The sequence below is a fragment of the Dunckerocampus dactyliophorus genome, chromosome 9 (assembly GCF_027744805.1).
Source record: "Dunckerocampus dactyliophorus isolate RoL2022-P2 chromosome 9, RoL_Ddac_1.1, whole genome shotgun sequence".
Lineage (NCBI taxonomy): Eukaryota > Metazoa > Chordata > Actinopteri > Syngnathiformes > Syngnathidae > Dunckerocampus > Dunckerocampus dactyliophorus.
In genome coordinates, this window is record NC_072827.1 from 12867108 (window position 1) to 12891046 (window position 23939).

General features: G+C 41.6%; 1 protein-coding gene across 6 annotated transcripts; it reads right to left on the reverse strand.

Moving 5' to 3' along the window:
* Window positions 1-2145: 2145 nt before the first annotated feature.
* On the reverse strand, window positions 2146-23670 carry LOC129187811 (histamine N-methyltransferase-like). 6 transcript variants are annotated; one of them, XM_054787527.1, is made up of 7 exons: window positions 21533-21584; window positions 21324-21461; window positions 19182-19234; window positions 16536-16643; window positions 13321-13451; window positions 6834-6927; window positions 2146-3494 (listed from the first exon to the last, which is right to left on the reverse strand). In XM_054787527.1, the coding sequence occupies exons 2-7, from the start codon at window positions 21455-21457 to the stop codon at window positions 3142-3144; spliced, it is 873 nt and encodes a 290-aa protein (XP_054643502.1). In that variant the 5' UTR covers window positions 21458-21461; window positions 21533-21584; the 3' UTR covers window positions 2146-3141. The 6 variants fall into 6 exon arrangements, with proteins under 6 accessions (XP_054643502.1, XP_054643501.1, XP_054643497.1 ...); XM_054787526.1 differs by lacking the exons at window positions 21324-21461; window positions 21533-21584 and adding an exon at window positions 23183-23670; XM_054787522.1 differs by lacking the exons at window positions 2146-3494; window positions 6834-6927; window positions 19182-19234; window positions 21324-21461; window positions 21533-21584 and adding exons at window positions 7960-10916; window positions 23183-23209 and having other exon boundaries at window positions 13321-15737.
* Between the last annotated feature and the right edge of the window lie 269 nt (window positions 23671-23939).

Consider the following 23939-nt stretch of genomic DNA (forward strand, 5'->3'; position numbering starts at 1 on the left):
CAGCACCTTCTCACTTCTCTCCGACAGCCGACGTACTCCTCACAGCAACAGTAGATACAATTAACTTTGGTCTTGTCCAGAGAGACATTTGCCAGAGCTTTAAAGCTAAAGTTACCATTCAAAATACCCTTTTCTTTGTCCATTTCTGTTCAGTATTTGTTCCCACTTGTGGGTTCACATCCGCCGCTGCGTTTCCTCAAACTACGGTGTGGACCGAGGGTCAAACAGGCCGTGCGCATGTTAATAAAAAAAATAGTGCCGTTAGAAATATATATAATTATCAACATTGCAGCCTTTTCTTTTTACATTGTGCCTTTTTACTTTATTTTCCCAGCGTTTGTTGTTTTTTAAAATTTGTATTTTTATATTTGTGTTATGTATTATGTTTATTGTTTTATTTCGTGATATTAAATATTATTTAATATTTATTTTATTTTATTTCTACAAAGTGTCGCTAGTCGCAAATGGACACTTTTAGTGACACTATAATTAGTTATTAATATTAATATTCAGCCCTTTCTCTTTACTTTGTGCCTTTTGTACTTTATTTTCCCCATATTTGCTGTTTTTTCATTTTATTTTTATATTTGTGTCAAGTACTATTTTTATTTCATTCTTTTATGTATTTTAATATTTATTTTATTTTTACTCCTACATTGTGTCATTAATTGCAAATGGCCCAACAATTCTAGCCTTTTTTTCTTTATATTGTGCCTTTTTATATTATTTTCCCCATTTTTTCTGTTCCTATTTAATTTTTATATTTCTGTTCTGTATGATGTTTAGATTATTCTACACTGTATTTATTTTATTTCATTTCTACAATGTGTGTCAGCCACAAATGGCTCCTGGGCCTCACTTGGGACATTTTTATTAGTAGTTATTAGTATCAACATTTCAGCCTTTTCTCTTCATATTGTGCCTTTTTGCTTTATTTTTCCAGATTTTGCTGGGGGCTTTTTTTGCTTTAATTTTATTTCTGCAGTGTGTTGCAATGTGTACTTTGCACACTTCAACTTTCAATAAAACCATCCATCCATTCACCTTCTAAACTGCTTGTGCTTACAATTAAACCATTATTTGAAAAAATAAAAAAAATAAATTCATAAATTTAAAAAAACATTTTTTCCTGTAGTCAATTTAATTTTTTTTTTTGTCAAATGTCCATCCCTAGGTAGTTGTACAGAATGCTATAAATACCTGAATCATGTGTATGAAGTCAAATTTCTTCACGTCTCCTCTTCTCTTGGTTTTCTGCATATACTCCTCACTTGGCATCATACGCCAACTGAATGGAAGCTTCTGAAGGTGATCAGTCTTCATTACCGATGCTGAAATTAATATACAAAAACAATGTCCACAGATTATGAAAAACCTACTTAGGTCAACAAAGGTGAGGTTAATTAAGGTCAGTGCTGACATGGAACTGCGTAATCTGAGAGCAGGTTGCATAATATGTCTATGTATCCATCTCAACATACTGTATACTTACATCTATATTTAAACTTGTCCTCCAGTACAAATGTCACAACTCAGTGCATCTTGTTATGAACAATATTGATGTTATTAAAACGAAAGCTACACACCAACTACAAACTTAATGAGAAGAAAACTTCACTGCATGTTGTCAATACAGTACATTTGAATTTGGCAACCGGTTTGGTGCTTCCTTCCACAATGTCAATGTCCTGGAAGATGTCAAGAAGCACTCATGAGATCCAATGCTGCATACTCGGCCAAGGGAGCACATTAACTACAGCCATTATTCACGTTGAAATCATGCTCATTTGTGTCAGCACATACCTCCACCACTGCCCACACTGAGAATAGTCAAGCTACTTTCTTCTGCTCCAATTGTGAACCAGCACAAATAAGATCAGGAGACAAAAATCATCATACACAGTGCCTACCAACTAGGTGTAACTGCTCCTGTCTTCATTATTCCAAATCGCTGACCGAAGGTACACTCATAGTCGGGGTGACACGAGACACACAACTCACGAGACGGACGATGCAAGAGACTGGGTCCACGAAAATCAGACGAGACTTGAAGAGATTTGAATATGAATTTTTTTTTAAAGTAGAATGAAAAAATATGACTGGACTTCTGTAACATTACAACTTTTTCTTGTTAGATTACAACTTTTTTTTTCTTAATATTTTGACTTTGTACTTGTTAAAAAAAATCTATCTTTCAATTTTTGCTGTTGTTTTTTTTTAGTTTTCTTGTAAAATGATATTGTTAGAAAGTGATTTGGGGCAACCAAAAAACAGCTGCAAGCCACAAATGGCCTCCGAGCCACACTTTGGACACACCTGAAATAAATGATGACTTTTAAAATATTATAATAACAGGCTTCTCAAACACACGGGTTGTCAGTTTCATCACCAATCACATTTGACCAAGTGTTACAATACATCAATTATAAAGCATGTAACATTGAGCATTACCACCTTTTGAATTCCTCTGACAAATGCGATGAGAACGATTTCGCGCTCGCCGGAGTGTTTTAGGTACAACTCAAAATCTTCCACAAGGCTGCCCTCATAACTTGTTTTCTTTGCGTCTGCCGCCATGATGCCGATAATAAACTCGCCAGCATGTGAGTCAACGTCCTTACACTGCCTTTTATACTCTTGCATATACTCGGGATTATATAGAGCCACGAGGGGAACATGGACAAAACAAAATCGATGGGTAAAAAAATAAAATAAAAAAATGCTGTAGCGGTAAAGCTTATGCAAACATTGTACAGACCTGCATAGTGCATGGAAAGTGAAAGTGAAAACTAAAACAACAAAATAATAAAGTAAAAGGACATTTATATTTCATTTCAGTGTAGGCTGGAGTTCATGTACAACTGTAAAACAAACACTAACATCACAAGAATCACAGCTGGTGAGTATTACTGCAAATTAAAATGTTACTTCATACAAGTACCTAAGACATATTTGTCGTTTGGAAGAAAAGAATGCTTACAAAAATTAAAAGTAGTCTGCTAATGTTGATATTTTTTTTTCAAATTATTAACACTTTAGCTAAAATATCAATTATTTCTGCTTATTGCTTTTAAAAATGTATTTCAGCACATGTTAAGTTTAGTTGATTCATGATAATCATTAACCCAGAGAGAAACACGCTCAAGCGTAAACAAATACACAGCTCAGGTCACTGTTGAAAGACACTCTGCCCTCCTTTTCTGTGCTACACTTGCTCCTGAGAAGGTTTAGTATGTCAGCTCTTATTTGTGGTGTGAACGACTGGTAGAAATTCCCTCTGAATGTCAGAAAACTAAGCAGACGTTGTCCAGTCTTGCTGCTTGGATCGAAGCACTCCGTAATGTCACAGGTGTTGGGGATGAAACGTTCCTCGTATTTCAGACCCAGACTCTTCAGGGAGGCCACGATGTCTAAAGATGAACGATACACTGGAACCGTCTCGCTGCACAGATCTTTTGGGAAAGTCCTCCACAGCATGTCCCAGCCAGAATTGGCTGTTATGCATCAAAAATGGTATTATTAAAAAAACACTTCAATAGGCTTTATTAATTAATAAAAATGTTACTTAGTTATAATTATATTGTTGCTCATTTGACACTTTTCAAACTGTCTTGTCAAGTGACCTAGGTACAACACCCTAGTAGACCACTAGATGTCGCCAAATTATGTTAAAGTGGTAATACCTGAAATGTCCACCAGAGGGAGACATAGCAAAGAGTCGGCCTTTGTAACAGTCACGTAGCATGAACAGTCTAGTATGCTCAGTATATCTATCACTTTAAGTATAAGTAACCATACACCACACAAGTTAGTTAGCGCCTCATGTTCTAGGAACATGTGCATTTTTAGGGAAACACACGCACATATATAATTGCACTACACCACATTAGGGACTCTTGCAATAAACGTTCGCTAAGCTCATGCACTTATATTTGCACTTATAATCAACACTATTCAGAAACATGATTGGTTAGAAGGATATAGTCCAATGGTCTTAACAATGTCACTGTATAACAACTGATTGATGTCTAAAGGATGTATGTATAATGAGTGAAAATGTGAAAGGTCTAAGCTGAAAATGAGCTCCTAGCAGAAGTATGGCCAGTAAAGGGTTAAGAAGTTCAGCAGTGTTGCCAGAAAGCTCACAGTGATGGCACAACAGTGACTAAGCACGGAACGACCAAAAATGGACGTTCATCTAAGGGAAGTTCATCTAAGGACATCCGAGGAGAGGTCCACAGGGCTGTGGATACCTGGGTGAGTTACCCTCGCTCCTGACTTAGAGGTCTCCATCCCTCAACGGGGGAGATTTAACCGTTTAAACGGAGTAGTCAGGTAGGGAGGTGTGCCTACTTCTTACATGAGGGAGCAAGGGCCTTGCACCCCCTAGGTAACTAGGATTTAAACACGTGGCGCCCAACGTGGGGCCTGATTTAGCCGTTTAGTACGGGAGTCGAGCTCCGGAAGAACCTGAGTGGTAGGCTTAGTGATTGTTTTTCTTCCCAGACTATTGTGAGCTCCACTTAGATACATTTTGTGTTAAGTAAGACCCTGAGGACGGCGTGAACATTTCTGCCGGAGCGGCCAAGGAGGCGACGGCAGGAGGACAAAGACTGTTTCCCGCTAAGGACTGTGATTGTCACAGGGCAGTCCAGCCACCCTTACCGAGTGGCCGGTGAGACGTGCAGTAAGGGGTGGAAGAGATTGGGACTGTAGAGAAGAGTACGCCCAAGGACCGCCAGGAGTTTTGGACTGAGTGACCCAATGCTGTGACTGGGGCTCATCCTTTTCATAGACTGCTGGATCCGAGGACGATTCCCGTGAAGGACTTCTCTGGTGAAAGGCATAGTCAAGAAGAGTAACATTGAGCTACGCGCAGAGCTACGCCAATGAGAAAGATGACGTGAGTGCAGGAAGCGATCCACCTGGAGATAAGAACTGAACGGGGAGCCAGAGCAAAGTGGCCAACGCCCAGTATCAAACTGTCGCTGAACCCGAAGGCCTTCAGCTGATACAAGACTTCTGTCGAGTTTGGTTGTTGACAAGCAACAGGTCCAGAAGAAGAGAGGCACGGAGAAGGACTTAGCTTCGAGTAAGCAGTTTGCTGCACTCCCTCCCTAGCTCAAGCCGGAACGAGAGGCCTGTTGAGCAGCAACTCACCCATACAACTACAGGAGAGCGCGAGAAGCGACTCCAAGAGAAGACATTGGGGCATTATGATGAGAGCACACGCCAGGCAGATGAGAGTACCGGGCTGAGAGTGTCATCGCCAGAGATGGTGGGACAACACAACATACCAACCCAAATCCTCCTGCTGGGGAAAGGCATGGTGACCTGGGCAGAGAGGATGAGGCAGGAGTTTGAAGCCTTGAACTTGATGGTGGACCCGCTCCTACTTGCAGACGTATTGGAAAAGAAGCTAAGGGAAGAAGGACGACCCTATGCCCAGGCTTGAAGGCAATGCCCGGAAGGGAGCCAGCAGGTGATGGTGGTCATCCATCCAGACCGGGCACAGAGATCAGATGTCGAAACCCAGGCATGGTTGGACTGGTGGAAGAGGCTGCTGATGTCCTGGAGAGGAGGGCCGATAACCCACCTGTTGAGCCCGTCCGAAGAATACAACAAGCTAACAACAGAAGCAAAAGCAAAAGCAGCCCTTCGAGAGTCCCGCAAGACGGCAGGCTCCGGAGGGGTCAGCCAATGATGACCTGCGAGGCGCGGGTCATTTCAGACCACGTCTACCTAAGGGGGGACATGCTCTTCTCCGACGTGGAGGGAGTACCTATCTGGTACATACAGGAGCTGAGGTGTCGATGACCCGCAGGAGCCTCAAACAGAAAAGACACTTAGACGTCATATTAGCAGACGGATCAGCTAAAAGAATGCCATTTGGAATATGGGAAGGACTGTTGGAAGCCATGAATCGACACGTGAAACGGATACAGCTGGTAACCGAAAGTTTTGATTGTGCTCAGGTACTAAAAGAAGACCTAGCCATCTGAGAAGAGAACGGCTATGAAAGAGCGAAAGGGAAGCAAATCGCTCACATTGAACTGTGGAAAAAGATAGCCGAATTGCGGCTGAGTTTGGAAATTGATGTTGTCCACCAGAAGGCCCATACCAAGGATCCACTGGTCAGGAAGAAACTCCCTTGTGAGTCCACAGCATAAAAGGAGGCTGCATTCAACAATCGAGGCTGGTTCCTGAGCTGGTGTCGTTGCGACCAGTTCACCAAAGCTCTCCACAATGCTATGGGACTGCTTTAAAGATTGGACACCACCACGACTTCATCTGCCCAGCAGAAGGGAGCAACTCGTTCCCCTCGCCCCTGACTTAGAGGTCTCCGTCCCTCAACGGGGGATATTTAACCCTTTAAACCGAGTAGTCAGGTAGGGAGGTGCGCCTGCTTCTTACATGAGGGAGCAAGGGTCTTGCACCCCCTAGGTAACTAGGGTTTAAACGATCTTTACAAAGATTATATGGTCAAATAGAATGGTCATATAATGGAGCGGGTGTATCTAATGTTGTCGGACCTGTTATTTTTACATTTGAATGTTATTTTATTATTTTGATAGGTGTCTTTCTTAGTAGGTATCGTTTTAGTATATACTCTACTATATAATATACATTTTTGTGCAACAGAATTTTACTTTCATTATTTCTATGTATGCAATTAACAGTTACATCTTCTGAAATGCACTTGTAATTATTTGTATTTATGTTTAAAAAGTTGACAAGTTGACAATATACCAGCAGGTACACTGCTATTGCACTTATGACTTTAGTTATCCTACAGTTGATCATTTAATGTTAGTCAAACTCGGGCTGCTTACCGCTTTCTATGATGATCATGATGATGCCATTCTTGTTCAAAAGGCTATGGTAGAATTTGATTGTTTCTGCCAGGTCATCCACATAGTACAGCATCTGTAAAGCACAGTTAGAGAGAGTTACACTTGTAATGTGCACTACTGCCACCTACAGGCTTGAAGTGCAACTTTTTTTTAAATACAGCATTACCTTGTACAGTATATTGTGGGGGATAGGTTCTCAAATTTTTTTTTTTTACAAATTATTATATGTTTTAAGGCTGTAAAACACCTCACCATACACTTTATGCACTTTTCTCAGACAGGCAATAATATTTTCTCACATTTCTCTCTTGTTTAAACACTCTCAAAAAAGTTCAAACCTTTGTTTGAATTTTAATGATCAACTGGTCGGACACAAGAAATTATTAAGTCACTCACACATATTTCACTCTTGTGACCGTGCCGTTTCGTCCTGGCGCCGTTCCACTGTACTGTAGCGTTTTTGTTTCCTTTAAAACATATTGTTGCAGTAATTCTCCTGTTGCAGTCCTCCTCCTTCGAACTGAAGATTCATTTACAAGCTAGCAAGCTAGCGATGACACAGGAGACACGCAGAGCGGCACAAAAGAGATTGATTGGTCTACAGCCAATCAGGACCCAGAAAACAATGGGCGGTGCAGACAGACGAGAGAGGGATGAGGGAGACACTCAACTTCCCACAATGCAATTCTTCTTAAAGGGCCAGGCTCAGCCTGTAACGGCGCTCATAAGCTGTAATTTAAAAAAAGGAGTAAAAAATTCTGCTAAACCGCGAACCCGTGAAAGGTGAAGCGGGATAAAGCCAGGGAACACTGTACAACAAGTTTTACAAATCTTCTACCTCCTTGGTTTATTCCGAATCACTTTCACTAAAGAATTTTAAACTAAGCTTTGGTAGAGAAATCTGCCACTACTTGGCATTGCTTGGCTGGCCTTGGTGGAGGTCTGCAGTGACAATGTGCTCCAAATGAGGACATGCTGTTAAAACATTTTAAACACAAAAAACATCCCTCAAATACTCAAAGTTTATTGGGAATCACTGATATATTATATTTGTAAGATAATATATTTATTTTATTGTATTATCTATGTAGCGACAGTTACGTCTCGTTCTAGTCGCTTCTGGATGTGGGGAATCCAGGTGATAACACGCTCCAATAATGCAACGTCCAGACCGATGATTACGTTGGAATTAATCATGTGTTTATTGTACAATTTAAAAAAGATGAATTATATGTCCAAGATGGCAAATGTTATGGCTGGTTGAATAAATGGAGGTTGTGAAAGTGGTGCAATGATGTGCATGAGTGTGCATGTGAGCGGTAAAAACTGTGTGACCTCCCGTCACCCTAATTCCATGCACCATCACATCCGCACCAATATATGCAACACCTCCATATCGCCACCAGTGGTCAACCAATTATAGCACTCCACAATTACCCTAAAACAAACCAGGTGAACTAAACCCAAAAGCGTGTAGCTTAATGCAGATAGTAGCTTCCTTTCTCCAAGGGCTTCTTGTAGTAGGAAGATCTTGCAAATGGGTCTTTCCAGTCATTGTCTTCAGCTGTACAGCTCTCACAAGTCCATCTTTATCTGGGTAAGTGCTGGTAATCTTTCCCAGAATCCAGGAACCACGAGGAGCAGTACGATCCATAATCACCACAATGGTGACTATGGATCACCTGCAAAGCTCCTACAGGTTTTGGACCACTTCTGTCTCTCTCGCAGCAAAGGCAAGTAGTCTCTTGTAATCTTTTCCAGAACAGGTCTGAGAGGTGCTGAACCTGCCTCCAGAGTGTTTTGATGTACAGGTCACTGTCTTGAAAAGCACCAGGAGCAAGAATAGGATTTCCTTTGACCAACAAAATGTGATTCGGGGTGCGAGCTTCCAAATCATCTACATCTTCTGAGACCTTTGTGATGGGACGGCCGTTGAGGATGGCTTCAACTTCACATAGGATGGTTTGAAGGCTTTCATTGTCTAGTGTTTACTGTCATAGAACAGAGGAAAGCACCTTCCGGACTATTCTGATGGGACACTCCCACACAGCTCCATGATGGGACGCAGCAGGATATTTGAAAATCCAGTCAATTTCCTGTGACAGAAAAGCTTGGTGGATTGGTGTGGTCTATTGCTACTAAAGCTTTCTTAAGTATGATGGCGTTTTCTGCTCTGGAGAGGTCGCTTACTGACAGAGCTTGTTTAAAAGCAGCAACTCTGGCCTGTTTCATTTCCTCCTCCTTTTCCCCCCATAAGCTGTAGGGTCAACAACCAGGAGAGCAGACATCTCTTCTCTATTTCTACTCAAGCCCAGCAGGGCATCTTTCAATTTCAAAAACAAAGCAACTGAGGCCTTAAGCTTGGCCCAGCTTGAAAAATAATGCACCAGCCTGGTGGTAGGGTCTTCCAGCTGTATATCAGTGACAGTAATCAGGATATCCCGCTTTACCTCTGGATCTTGGGATGAAACAAGTTGGGGTTCAAAGGGCTCTGGCCACTCTTGTTCTGGATTTCTGAGGAAGTCTGGGCCATTTATCCACCTCTGACAGGATGTAAAGCTGTCTGCATTCAGTCCTCTAGACGCCTCGTCTGCTGGATTGAGCTTGGACTCTATGTATCTCCACTGACACACTTCTGTTGCCTCCCTTATAACAGCCACTTTATTGGCAACAAAGGTGTCAAACCGCTTGCTGTTATTAGAGATGTACTTCAAGACTGTCTGGCTGTCAGTCCAAAAACATGAGCTGTTCAGTTGAAGTGACAGCTCCCTTTTCAACATTTTGTCCACTTTGGCAGCCAGTAGAGGAGCAGTAAGCTCAAGGCGAAGAATAGTTGTCTGCTCTAACTGTGCCACTCTAGCCTTCCCCAGCATAAATGCCAGGTGCACACGTCCCTTCACGTCCTGTAGCCTCAGGTAAGACACCGTTCCGTAGGCATGATCGCTTCCATTTTCGAAATGATGTAACTTGGCCTGCAGGAGTCCTTTAAAGCTGCTGAGCTTGATGCAGCAGCGCTCCATTTTAAAGGACCCTATTTTCTCCAGACCCTCGGAGCCATGAAGTCCAACACTTTGACATTTCTTCTGGAATGGGATTATCCCAAGATAAATTTTGTCTGCACATTTGCTGCAACAGCAGTTTAGGTAACGAAGTGTATGGTGCCAAGAGACCCAGTGGGTAACAGATGGAGCTGACCATTGAGAGAATACCCCATCTTGTCTTTCTTCCATTACGAGCTGAAAGATGAAAGCATCAGTCTCTGCCCACCAACTCAGGCCCAGAGCTTTCTCTACAGGTAAATGATCTTGCTCCAAGTGAAGCTGCCTGGTGGTCTTTGAGCGCCTCCTCTCTGGAATGGCTGACGAAACAGCCCGACTGTTGCTGGTCCACTTCAAGAGCTCTAAACCACCCTTTGAGCAGAGGATTGGACCTCCGATTCCAAAAGTTTCCAAAAGCTCCGTCTTTGCTTTATCCACGAGGTCGGGTTTTTACTTTGTGTAGCGACAGTTACGTCTCGTTCTAGTCGCTTCTGTGGTCTTAAACTTTTGATCAGGTGACTCCCTATTTCAGTTTTTTTTTTTTTTTTTTAAATGACAAGCTCCAAATGTTTTCGTCTCACTCCCCGTTCTTGTTTTTGCATATTGTAGCTCTACTTAAAACTTCACGAAGATCCAAATGTGCAAAATGCAAATTCTAGCAATTTTTAAACTGGTCTTAAGATTTTGATCAGGTCTGTACATGAGATTGGGTCACAACCTAGCCTATAGGTTGTGGGGAAGATGGTGGAGGACACGAACTAAATTAGTTTTTTAGATGCTTTATTTTAACATAAAATTCGATCAAGGAAATAAATGAATTAACCAAATAGCCAAACAAAAACCAACATGGTGCAGCCAGGAGTCCAGGAGGAGGGGAGAGAGAGCCATCGCAGGTGGAGCCCTTTTATTTCCAGGGATTGGCCTCCCAGGTGCTGCAGATGAGCAATCAGGATGCGTTTTAGGCCTTAAGAGAGGTCCTAAGGCGGCAAAATGTTCGGAGTGGTGAGGAGGACTTTTAGGAAGCCTAAGAGGGGCGTATACAGACAAGATGGCGAAAGAAGGAGAGAAAGGAGAGATATTCTCTGTACACTAAATGACAGTGATTTAATAACACGCTACCGACTCGATCGTGCTGGGACAAGGTTTGTGGTGGACCTCATCAGGGATGAGCTTGCTAGTCCCACCCAGCGTCGTAATGCTACAACGCCTGAAATTAAAGCAATCCCAACATTGCGATACCTGGCCACAGGTGAAATACAACAATGCAGCAGTGATGACTTGGGTCTGTCACAACCCTTTGTCAGCCGAGCGAACAGCCAGACTATTAAGGCGCTTTCACAGCCTCATATCGTTAGCCATCACAGGAATGGCTGAGAGCTGAGTCTGCGTCCACCATTAATTTCAAACACATTAAGTCGTAAAATTACCAGCATGGACAGTTAACATAATAAGCATATCTATATAATGGGTATGTGAATGAGGTACTTTCAAACATTGTGAAGCTCAGTCATATTTAATTTAGCTGAGTTTCATCATCATGACATAAAATTAATGTCACAATTATATATTTCTTAATACAGTCCAAGTTGTAAGCGATCGGTTGATTTTACTTTCATTCATTAAGAGGAGCGTGGAGATAATTTTTTCTTTTGGTCTTTACCCTCTTTTGTAACAACCAATCACAGCTCTTAGAAGACTTCTCATACCTAGCAACCGGGTCAACCACACCTCCTCACTGAGATAAAACTTCCTGTCCCCTCCTTGCTCAGAGTTGCTCTCAGGAACTTCCTTAATCACTCTTAAGCTAAGAATCCTTGCTAGGAATTTTTAGGTCAAATTAGTAGCTTTCTGAGAAGACTCTGAGAATTAGTGAATCATGGATCATTTGGACTAAAACCTGTGCTCTCTTGAACAGCCTCTCTCGCGCCCGTCAGCCATGGAAGCCCCTCTTCCCAGTCTCGATCCAACTCAGTGCAATATGCATGAAGGAGAAACTTAAGAGTCGTTACAAAGCTCCCTGACTTTGTGCATGGTAGGTAGACTGAGGACTGGTTATGAGTTACCTTTAACAGTTTTAGCATCAGTCCAAAGAGCTTTGATGAAAAATCTTATCCTTGACCACTCTGAATTGTCTTTGGGATACCAAATATTGAAATGAGGACCCACACAGTCTACAATAAGATGGACGAGGCTGGAGCAGAGCAGGCTTTATTTTCTGATTTGGCTTTCCCGTCAACTGACATACATAAGTTTTTACATAAGCGGACAGGTCAAGCTTCGCGCAGACATAAGAAATGTTTAAGAATATTATGGTATATTTTTTTAACACTGAAATGTCCACTCTTGTTATGGGCTAGTTTCAAGACCGAAGGATGAAACTCAGCAGGCACCACAATTTGGAAAAGTACGTTTCCAACTAATGTTCCCTCTAATTTTTCAAGTATCTGAGCATACACAAAAACAACCTGAGCATTCGTTGGACCTCTGTGAAAGGCATCAGACGTGCACACTGTAGTATCGCACCTGTCCAAAACCTGAGAATTGAGGACTTCCGTTCTGTCATGTTTTGTATATGAGTGGTTTCAAACAGACGGCAAAGAGGATTCCACAATGTAGCTTTCTTTATTCTATACCTCAAACAAAATAAGCCATGGTCTCATACAATTAACCATCTGAATCTTGTAGAAAACCCTATATTATCATTTTCTTTCAATTTATTTCCTTGTTTACCATTTATATTGTTAATTAGGTTTACATTAATTTCCTTATTTGACTTTCACTTTCTGTTTTAAAGCTGTTTTATGGCACTATTTTATCCTGGAAATTTACTTGAAATTGATGCCATGTTTGTTGTAGATATTTTTCTAAATTAAAAGAAAATTGAATTAACTCTGAACCAAACTTTCGGTCCCTTCAGCAACACAAACAGAGGTATGCTGGACAGCCAGTCCACTGCAAAAGAGACGCTTTTTTTAAAACTTAGCTTGGTGAGACGCTGTTGCACTGCCCGTTTGTTTCGCCATAATACAGGGTTAGTAAGCAGCATTAGCTATATGCTAACCTGCAAAACAGCGGCATGGACGTACTGTACATGTACGTACTACGTAACGCGCTGCTCATGATTTGATTGGCTGTGGAAGTAAATACGTGCAAATAGGATCTTATCATTGGCTGGACAATGCTCATCATTGTGTTACTGTATATGTTACCGTTGGTTGTTGTTCGCTGTTACACACTGCGTCATGGTGCTTTTGAGAAAACTACAGTGAACAAGGCTGGCAGATTATTTCCCTGTTTGCATGAATCACCAAATTCACACAGATCATTAAAAAATAATTAAAATATCCTTAGAGATGACTTACACACATACACATCAAGTCATCAAGGAAATGTAGTCAAATGTCCATTGTACAGATAGCATAATATACCTGAATCATGTGTATGAAGTCAAATTTCTTCACGTCTCCTCTTCCCTTGGCTTTCTGTATATACTCCTCACTTGGCATCATATGCCAACTGAATGGAATCTTCTGAAGGTTATCAGTCTTCATCACCGATGCTGAAAACCATACGTAGATTGGGATGAAGCAATGCCCAAAGATCATTAAATACATATATTAAATGTTTATATTTTCATTTGATGGGCAGAGGGGAAGAGTAAGATGTGAAGGCGTTACGTTAGATGTAGGGATGAGCTGGACACTCATTTTAGACGAGTATCCGTTACGGATAATGCATTTTTGCAAGCCTTAAACGAGTACAGCTCGTCATTATCAGTAATCGTGATGACGGAAAATCATTATTATATTATATAGTATTATGTATTCACTCTTCACGCTCTGCGATTGGCCAGTCACACACAGCAAACGCCCCTCCTTAGACATAAACACAAATGAAAAGCAACGTAACATCTCAGCTATCAGCAGTGCACTAAACACATTGAAATAGCATGCTAACAACATAAAGAATTGGTGGCAATGCTGACGAAGCTAACTTTGGTAAACAGTTAGTGATCAGCTCGGCGACTGGATGCTTCAGGCACACAACACATGCAATATCACGGTGCAAACAGCGACTAGCATTGAATCAATGAGAAATAACCAGGTTACTCACGTTTATAGACGCACACTGTTAGTTAAACATCAAAAACAAGGTCCATATTACACCAGCAACTCTCAAAGCTCCCCGGCTGCCCTGGTTCATTCATGTGCCCACCTCGCGTCGTAATTGAAAGCTACTTTTAATCATATGTTACCTTAAAGGAACGAAAGAGAATGGGCACTACTAAGACAGTCTGTGGTACAGATTTTAAAGTGTTTTTTTTTGCTGTTTCATTTCCAGTTTACATGTAAGTGTGATTTAAACAAAAATAGCAACCAAGAAAAAATAGATGCAGCTCGCAGGTAAGTGGCACTATTTGAGCAATCTTTTGAACAGGCTGGCGGGCGACTCATGTGGTCCTTAGGGGCCGCCTGGTGCCCCCGGGCACTGTATTGGTGACCCGATTTAGACCAGACATACATGCATTTCCTTGTGAGAGCTACTTTCACAAAATGAAAATGGCCAAGAGCTACTCATTTTTGTAACATTTATTTTCAGAGCTTATTTTAAACCAACAAACAAAGCGAATATGCTTGTTTTACCAGAACATGAACAAAATGCTGGTGTTCACAACTCACATTTTGTATTTCAGAATGCATTTCTTTCTACTGTTCTTTCATTATTAACTGAAAACCTGAATGAAAAGCAGGCTTGCGGGCACCTCATGTGGTCGTGGGGGGCTACCTGGTGCCTGCGGGCACCACGTTGGTGACCCCTGGTCTAGTGACAACGAGGAGGAAGTGTCGTTGCTATGACGAATGGACTAGAGACATTTATTTAGTTCGGTACATTATTTAAGTTTGTCAATTTCAAACTTATAATAATGTACCGATTTAAGCCCCACACATTTCCAGTTAAACCACACTCACCCACCCACTCATTCCAGTAGAGATACGAAAGAGATCATTTAGATGGGTGAACAGATACAGATACAGATAGTGGTGTACTCGCTCAACCTTAGTCTCACGCATCGATGGGAACCGGGACTGACATTGCGATTCTCTTAATTTTTTTAAAATTTCAATTCCTTGGTTCGATGCCCAGTAGTAGAAATAGCCATGAACACCGATGATGAATAAGAGGAATCAGCTAAAAAGTTTGGCTTAACTTCATAAAAAGGAGCGGCCGTTTCAGTGCAACATTTGCAACACAATATCATGCAAAGGAGGCAGCTCGACTAATATGATTGTTGTAGAAATAAGAGTGCCCCGTCTTTGGCGCGCTATGTCAGAATTCCTCTAAGCAGTCGGAATCAGGGAAGTCACACAAATGACGTCTGCGTCATGCCAATGTAACGGAGGGTTTCAGGATGTCCACTGATGGACATGTGGCGGTTCGGTGTTAAGGACGGGAGCTGAGGCTACAGAATGCAAGTTTATCCATGTGCACAGCCCGTGTCTGCTAGCAACAGTTAAGAGATCACACAACACACTTCCGGCATTCAAACTAAGAGCGCTGCGGGCTACATCCTGTTTATTTGTGGCACAAAACACAAGGGTGTCATAAAAAAAAAGCATACGCCAACACCGAGGCAGCAAACAAAGTATACCGCTGCTAAGCTCAATTGAAATATATTGCTAACATTAGTGTGATATCTTCATATATCCACCAAAAAAATAGAAAACACTTATCTCTTAACTGGTGGCTTTATTGCAAGGAGGGCGGCACATCTTGTCTCAATCACAGCGACAGCTGAGCACTCCGGCATACATCAGACAGACATACTCCACTCCCATCTAGAGGCCTTGAAGTGTAACAACATGACAAGTGCACTATATAACATCTAGCCTGTGCACTTTTCATTTACAAATCTTTTACAAGTTGTTTGCTTGATATTCTGCACCCATCACAGCATCATACGCTCACTAACACAAACAGCATATACAGAAAATTGTTTTACATGAGCCTTTCAAAAGTAAACATCTTTTGTGAAAATGTGCTCCTGTAGAAAGAAACTTCATGATTTATTGACCATTCATATTGAAGTTGAATGGTTTGATATTTATATGCTGGTTGAAAATGTCCTTGTGAGAAATTCATAGCAGTTTTATCCAAAAAGAACTCAGGTTACCGCTGTTGGAGATGAAATTCTCCACAGCCTGCTAAAGGTCAAAGGACCACTTTAGAAAATTAATTAAGCCAATTTCACCTCCCCCTCGCGTGTTCGTTAATCTCCAGTTATGAGAAGGAAAGAAGACTCACACACCAGATTAGATTTACAAAATGTATTTAAAACTAAGTCAGACAGAATCATTTCGCAGCTACGGAGCTCCGGACTTATTCTGTTCCCATGGACGCCTTCAGCCTCCGCGCCGAAGGAAGGGAAACAGGTCCCGATCGATGGTCCCCTCTGCCCCTTTATAATTGTTTTTATACTGCCTCTTTATAATTATTTAATAAAACATTATTTGTATAAACTACTTGTAATCACTCACTCAGTTAATCATCCAACAGTTATTTTCATGCTGTACTTATATTAAGGCCCTCACTAATAATTCAATCAATAAACATCAATGCAAACAGTTGTGTAAGTTGTCAATACCTTTGAATTTGGCAACCAGTTCGGTGCTTCCTTCCACGACGTCAGCAGTGATGGGAAGAGTGGAGACGGTGGACTGCATGAGCGACAGCACCTGGACATCCACTTCACCTGGAAGATGTTGAGAAACGCTCATCAATGTGAGATCCAACGCTGCACACTCAGCCAAGGGAGCACATTAACTATGGACAGTCTTATTCACTTTGAACATCTAGACTTTTGTATGTTAACAGTCTAATTCTCAGGGCCTTGAATCGATCGCACCTGGACTGTGCAGGTTGTCTTAGAAGACGTTTTGCCTCTCATGCGATCAGGTAAATTGGTTCATGCTCTAGACTAGATAGGACAGCTGTAATTTGAGGGGATGGTGAAGTACCCAAGTATTAGCGTACAGAGCACGCTCCAAACAAGAATAGTTTCACTCTTTTGGGATGCAAAACGACCGTCGTTAAATTTTCCACTACGGCAAAGCTAATCACAGCTCCAACAACGCCCAGTCAAAGTTTGGCGCCGCTAGACGGAAGTTCTTGAACGCTTGGGTCCGCTACGCCAACGCAGAAATCTTGAATGCTGGACCACTGCTGCTTCGCCAGCTTTGCCCAGGCGGTGATTAAACGTTGCAAAAACGTATTACTTAAAGCTGTAAGCGCTTTACCAGCAGACACGGGAGTGCTGGAACGGTGTCAGGCGTTGAAGCAGCGATGAAGCAGCGATCCATTGCGGTGATGAACTTTGGTTTGCCGTTGGTATGGAGGTGTCGGAGGCGGAGCATAATTTCGCTATTAATACGGGGAGAAATGGGCCAGGAGCCCATTTGGAATCGCCGTTGAGTGCAGACCTCAGTTATATCGAATTTGCTCAAAGTTACAGTAAAACTGTACTACCATGGATATGACAAGCTGATAGTGGAGCTGTGGAATGAGTCTTCCAGCACTTCATGAGTGTAGTGTTTGCAGACACATTATATTTATACTGCTACATGTTGACAAGTAGAGGGCACTGTGGGACTGCGAATGGGACAACAGTTGTGTGAGTGTGGAGCTGTACTGAGCAGACCTGGCGATTAAAGTCATAAATAACTACTAGGCTTGTTTATTCGACACCACCCACAGAACAATGAGGATGCCACGCATTCGCAGAACGCCGCTCTATCAACGCTCGCGTCACCGCTAAACCAACGTTCGCAACCGTTAAACCAACACTAAAGCAACGGCGGCTTCAGCGGTGCACCTCTAGTACAACGCCCGTGTTTTCTTTTTTTTTCTCCTTTTGTGCGCGATTACGAGCGGTGATGACTTTTTTCACCACTCCAGGGACGCTACAGCAAAGTTCGGGCGGTGTGACCGGGGCTTAAAATACCTATAATCATCTTGTGTCAAATGCCAGTTTGAAGAAATGAGTTTTTACATGAGATTTAAAAACGGATAGCTCTGTAATTGACCGTAGCGTGGGTGGAAGGGAGTTCCAAAGCTTGGGGGCAAAGGCAGCAAATGAGCGGTCGCCCCATTTTTTGTATTTCATCCTCGGGACTTTCAATGTTGTGTGTTGAGAAAAGCGCAGGGCCTTGGAGTGGTGACGGATAGTTAAAATTTCAGCCAAGTATGCTGGAGCACACAAATAGGAGGACTTTCAAATTGATTCCAGACTGTACCGGTAGTCAATGGAGTGAAAAGAGAACTGGAGTGATATGGGCATGTTGTGGAGCATTAGCGAGGAGGCGAGCAGCTGCATTTTGCACCAACTGGAGCGTGCGGAGGAGGGATTGATTTACTGATTTAGTATAGAGGGCATTACAGTAATCGAGTCTTGAGCTGATGAATGCATGAATCACTTTTTCAAGATCTGTTCTTGATTAAAAAAAAAAAAAAGGCTTTACCTTTGCCAGGAGCCTGAGGTGGAAAAAACCTGCTCTGACCACAGAACTAATTTGCTCATCAAACTTGAGACTGTTGTCAAAAAACACAGCAAGGTTTGTCATGGCACGAGCAAAAAAGAGGGATAGGAGTGTTAAAATTGGGTGCACTGTGCAGTGAATCAGGGCTAAAAATAATGTACTCTGTTTTTCCTTAATCTAAATGAAGCAAATTCGGCGACAACTATTGTTTGATGTCGTGCAGGCAGTTACGGAAGAGATCTAGTGCGTTCTTTTCACTCAGCATTACTGGTAGGTAGAGCTGTACATCATCAGCATGAAAATGAAAACACATATCGTGTCTGGAGATGATTGGTTCTAATGGTAGCATGTATAGTGAAAATAAGGTAGGCCCAAGGATTGAACCCTGGGGCACGCCAGAGAGGGGACACTTGGCGGGTGGAGAGTGATGAAGCCTAATTGTATTAGAGGTGAAACCTCTACTAAGACAACCAGTCCAGTTGCAATCGGTTCAATGCCCTGAGAATACAAGCCACATTAACAGTCTATCCATCCATTTTCTATGCCGCCTATCCTAATTAGGGTCACGGGGGTATGCTGGAGCCTATCCCAGCTGACTACGGGCAAGAGGCGGGGTACACCCTGGACTGATCGGCAGTGTAAAAATACATAACTGTATTTTAAAAAAAGAAGTACCAGAATAACTATCGTGAATTAATAGTAACATCACATTATTGAACATGAGTTCAGGCCAAAGCTTCCAGTTACTCACATACCTCCACCACTTCCAACACCGAGAACAGCCAGGCTACTTTTGTCTGCTCCAATTCTGTACCAGCACAAGATCATGATGAAAAAAATGATCATACACACTGTGTTAGTGTTAACACATCATAAAAGAATTGCACTCGTGTAGTTGTTACAAGATGTAGCTGCTTCTGTCTTCATCACCGCAAAATGCTGATGTAACAGACACTCATAGCAAGGCCTGTCCCAATAATCAATAAATTAATCAACCGCACGATCTGGAATTTCCCCTTGTGGGACTAATAAAGGCATATCTTATCTTATCTTATCTTAAATAAAAACGAACTCGATAATTTTGCCCAACTTGATATATTAAAGTTGTATGTGTTTGTTTTTCTCTTCTCTCCCTACCAAATATGATGGATGACAAGAGAGTTCACTCTGTACATCTGTCTCAACACCTGGTTGCGCTGGTTCTGTATCGGAATGAACAGAGTGCGTGAACCCTCCTCTCTTTTTTTTTTTTTTTTACCCCTGTCCTGTCCAGCCTTTAAAGCAGATAGAATTGTAGATCTAAATGCCGTCAAGTGCTCAACAGATTTACTCTCCCAGGGAGAAGCGTGATATCCACTTCCCCTGTTATACAAAATTTATTTGACTTTGATGCTTGTTATTAAGCAAATTCGGCACGACCGGACCGGAGCAGGAGGGGACAGAGAAGAAGAGAAAAGGAAACGGGGGGGGACAAAAAAAAAAAAAGAGTGACACTGTGCGATCATTTCCACAGTGGCTGCCAGTCTGAGACAGGCTTGAGGAAACCTTTAAACAAAAGAAATAAATGACAAGTGAAACCTCTACACCAGGGGTGTCAAACTCATTTTCATTGAGGGCCACATCGCAGTTACGGCTGCCCTCAGAGGGCCACTTGTAACTGTTAGTTTTTATGAATCTAAATATGAATATAACCTCATAATATTATTACACATTTGCCCATGCATTAGATTATTATATTTTTACTAACAAATTGATGGATAACTTGCTTCGAAATGAGAAGTGAAGTGAGAATGTCATGGTGACAAGCACACATTCAAGTATTTGTTTTTGAAAAATGCTTGGAATATCTTGCTGCATGATTAGATAATACTGCCGTTTAGAAGAACCGCATGCAGTAACATTTTTCTGTCAAAATGACAGATCAAATACATTTAGAAGGGCAGAGGTGAAGTGCATTATTGACATGCATTATTCCACATCTGGCCCCCGAGCCTTGTGTTTGACACCTGTGCTCTAGACAATTTGAAGAAGTACTACCGGATGTACACAGTGGAACCCCCATTACAAATAACGGACGTATAACCTCGATGAACTGTACAAGCACTGTTCTAAGTAACATTTTAATATTCTCAACTCTCATACAAGTTCACAGAGACGTTAACTGCTGTTAATAGTAAGCCATCAAAACAACGCAAGATGTTCCCAATTGTGACATGCTACTGTTTTGCTGGAAAATGATATAAATAACGACAATCAGCAAGATATTAATGCAAGATAATGCATATTTTTATGAAATCGGATTTATTCGGGCTGTTATATTGGCTGGATCTGATTTTTGCGGAGGTGATGACCCCCGTATCCCCCATGCAAATTACGGGCTTGCCTATGTTGTTATGTGAAATCAATGCGCCCAGGAAGGAAGTTCCGGTAACACTTAAAATGACCAAAATACAACAAATTACTGTTAAGTATTACACGTTGTCATGAATGTGCCTGTTATTGCATGGTCAAGGCATGTATATAAACTCATAACACGTTGTTGGAGTTTTTGGAGGTGTTTTAATGGCGGGCTTTGTAGGCGGAACAGATGTGTCTCATTACGTGCACCTGCCTCTTTTTAGCTGCTTTACATCTACAGAGAAGCACAGAAAAGAGAAAGATGTGCGTTCATTCCTTTGAAGCCTGGCTTAAACTATTCAATAAAACACCCTAAACCCACTCCATGTTTTCTCTGTGTATTACTAGGTTAGTCTTTAGAAACTAAATGATGTTGGCTTTTAAAATATTAAAATGAACAGACTCCTCATAAGCACAAGTTCTCCATTTCACCACCACATTTTACCGTGAGTGACAGCAGCTCCATTATAAAACACGTGACACTGTGCATTAATTATTACTTTTTAAATTTTGCTGGCAAGTGCTTCGTGAGAAACCGGAGAACGTATTCGTGCTCGCCCGAGTGCTGCAGGTAGAACTCAAAACTTTCCAAATTGCTGCCCTCAAAACGGTTTAGCCTGACCCCCGCTGCCATGATGCTGTCATACACGAAGAGAAGAGCAGTAAGTTACAAAAACAAAATGTCTTACTTCTTACCTTGAATACTTACCTCGCCAGTCCCTATGACGACGTCGCGCGATGAAGAGAAGTCAAGCTTCCTCTCACGCAGCCTTTTATATTCTTGCAAATTGACAAAACGCCAATATACGCAATATTAATTGCGACGGGATTTTACCGTAATGCTGCGATAAACCGGAGCCGCGAAGAATCCCAATTTGGATTTTTGGTCTAACTTTCGATTTGCTGTAACTTTGGTATTGAATATATTGGGTAATTATCTAGTAAAAACAGTCATAATTAATATTATGATTAAAAAAGAACGCCGCACTCACCTTAGGATATCGTTGTTTAGATTAACTTGTATGTCGCTACAATTTATTATTCATTATATGTATTATTTTTGTATTCCAAACTTTGTATTAAGTATTGAATACATATGTAAAATATATTTACACGCTTCAGGGTTTATCCTCGGCAAGATAGTGTTTCAGTTCCACGTACTACCGTTGTCCTCAAGATGGTGCCAGTACCTCAGCCAAGTCCAATAACCGCAGTATAAACCAGTGTATTGGATTATCAAGGCAGTAAAGGTGAATTTACTGAAAGTTGCTGGTCATTGCCTGCATCAGTAAGCAATGGCAAGAATGTCATTGAACTGGAATGACTGTAAATGGTTTAAGTGACATTCTTTTTGCCTTTTTCTTTAATTATAGTCCAAGTCACTGCAGTAATCAACATGCAACCTTAGTGAAATATACATTTTTTTTTAAAAACAGCAACTTTGCAAAACAAAAAAGGCACATGGAAGATCATCAAAGAATAGATTTATTTGCTTGAATATGAATAAAATCACTGACCATTTCAATAGTCATTGACAAATTTAAAAAGTGTGAGAGTTTAAAAAGTTTCGATCTTAAAATGGCCGCACGGCGGTCTAGTGGTTAGCATGTTGGCCACACAGTCACAGTCAGGAGATCGGGAAGACCTCCGTTGGGCATTTCTATGTGGAGTTTGCATGTTCTCCCCGTGCATGCGTGCGTTTTCTCCGGTTTCCTCCCACATTCCAAAAACATGCATGCTAGGTTAATTGGCGACTCCAAATTGTCCATAGGTATGAATGTGAGTGTGAATGGTTGTTTGTCTATATGTGCCCTGCCATTGGCTGGCGACTAGTCCAGGGTGTACCCCGCCTCTCGCCCGAAGTTGGCTTGGATAGGCTCCAGCACACCCCCGCGACCCTAATGACGATAAGTGGCATAGAAAATTGGATGGATGGATGGAATATTTGTCCCGAATCTGGGTGACACTAGATCTCGTGATATCTCTCGTGTGTAGTGAATTTATTGAATATAAGCATTTCACTTTTGAAATTGAACTACTGAAATGTCTCATTTATTGCGATGCACCAAGAGAATAAATGTTTATTTTATAGGAGGAGGCCTGTATTTGTAATTTTGGGAATGTAGCTGGAAGGTTTTGGCATCAAACCCTGGCTTAAACTATTCCACAACAGACCCTGAACTCCATGTTGTATTTCTCTGTGTATAACTAGATTAGTGTTTAGAAACTAAACAATGTTGGCTTTTAAAATAGATAAATAACAGGTTTCTCATACACACAAGTGGTCAGTTTCATCACACCTTTTAACAAGCATTGCAACAAATCCATTGTAAAAGCATGCAACATTGCGCATTGTTACCTTATGAATTTTTCCGGCAAGTGCTTCATGAAAAATTGGCGAACGATTTCATGGTCGCCGGAGTGCTGCAGGTAGGCCTGAAAATTTTCCACATTGCTGCTCTCATAACAGCTGTGCTTAGCCTCGGCTGCCATGATGCTGTCATACATAAACAGAACAGCAGTCATTCTAAAACATAAACAATGTGTCTTACTTCTTACCTTGAATATCTGCACTGCCAATAACTAGACTCGCCAGCATACATGACCATGTCAGACAATGAAGACAATCGTCCTCTGACACAACCTTTTACTGTATATCCTTGCATATAGCCTACTCAGCATATATAGTGTCATGTTCTGTGCTGCTCTGCTGCCCTCGGGCTGTGTTTCTTTGCAGCACAACCCTGAGTCTGCTGGAGAGACTAATTTGGCACACCTGCAGACAATTAGCTGGCTGCCCTTCTTAAGCTGCATCCAGACGCAAGACCAGTGCCAGATTGTTGTCAACCCTAAGCCAGCTACCTGCTCTTCTCAGCATCTAGTCCAGGAATCTAGTGAACAGGAATGGCTGTCATTAAATTAATGGTTAAATTGTGTTTTGTTTTCCTTTTTACTTCAATTGCATTCCAAGTCACAGTGATATAGACCAGTGGTCCCCAACCCCCCGGGCCGCACAGAAAGAAAAAATAATTTCCGTTATTTTTTTTTTGTTTTATTTTGAAAAGTGGCCGGATTCTCTCTGTTACATCCGTCTCACTTGGTGCATGTCCACTGTG

What these genes read in the sequence shown, in the direction of transcription:
- LOC129187811 (XM_054787522.1), bottom strand. Translation starts at nt 10,084, where the DNA reads ATGGAAGAAAGACAAGATGGGGTATTCTCTCAATGGTCAGCTCCATCT.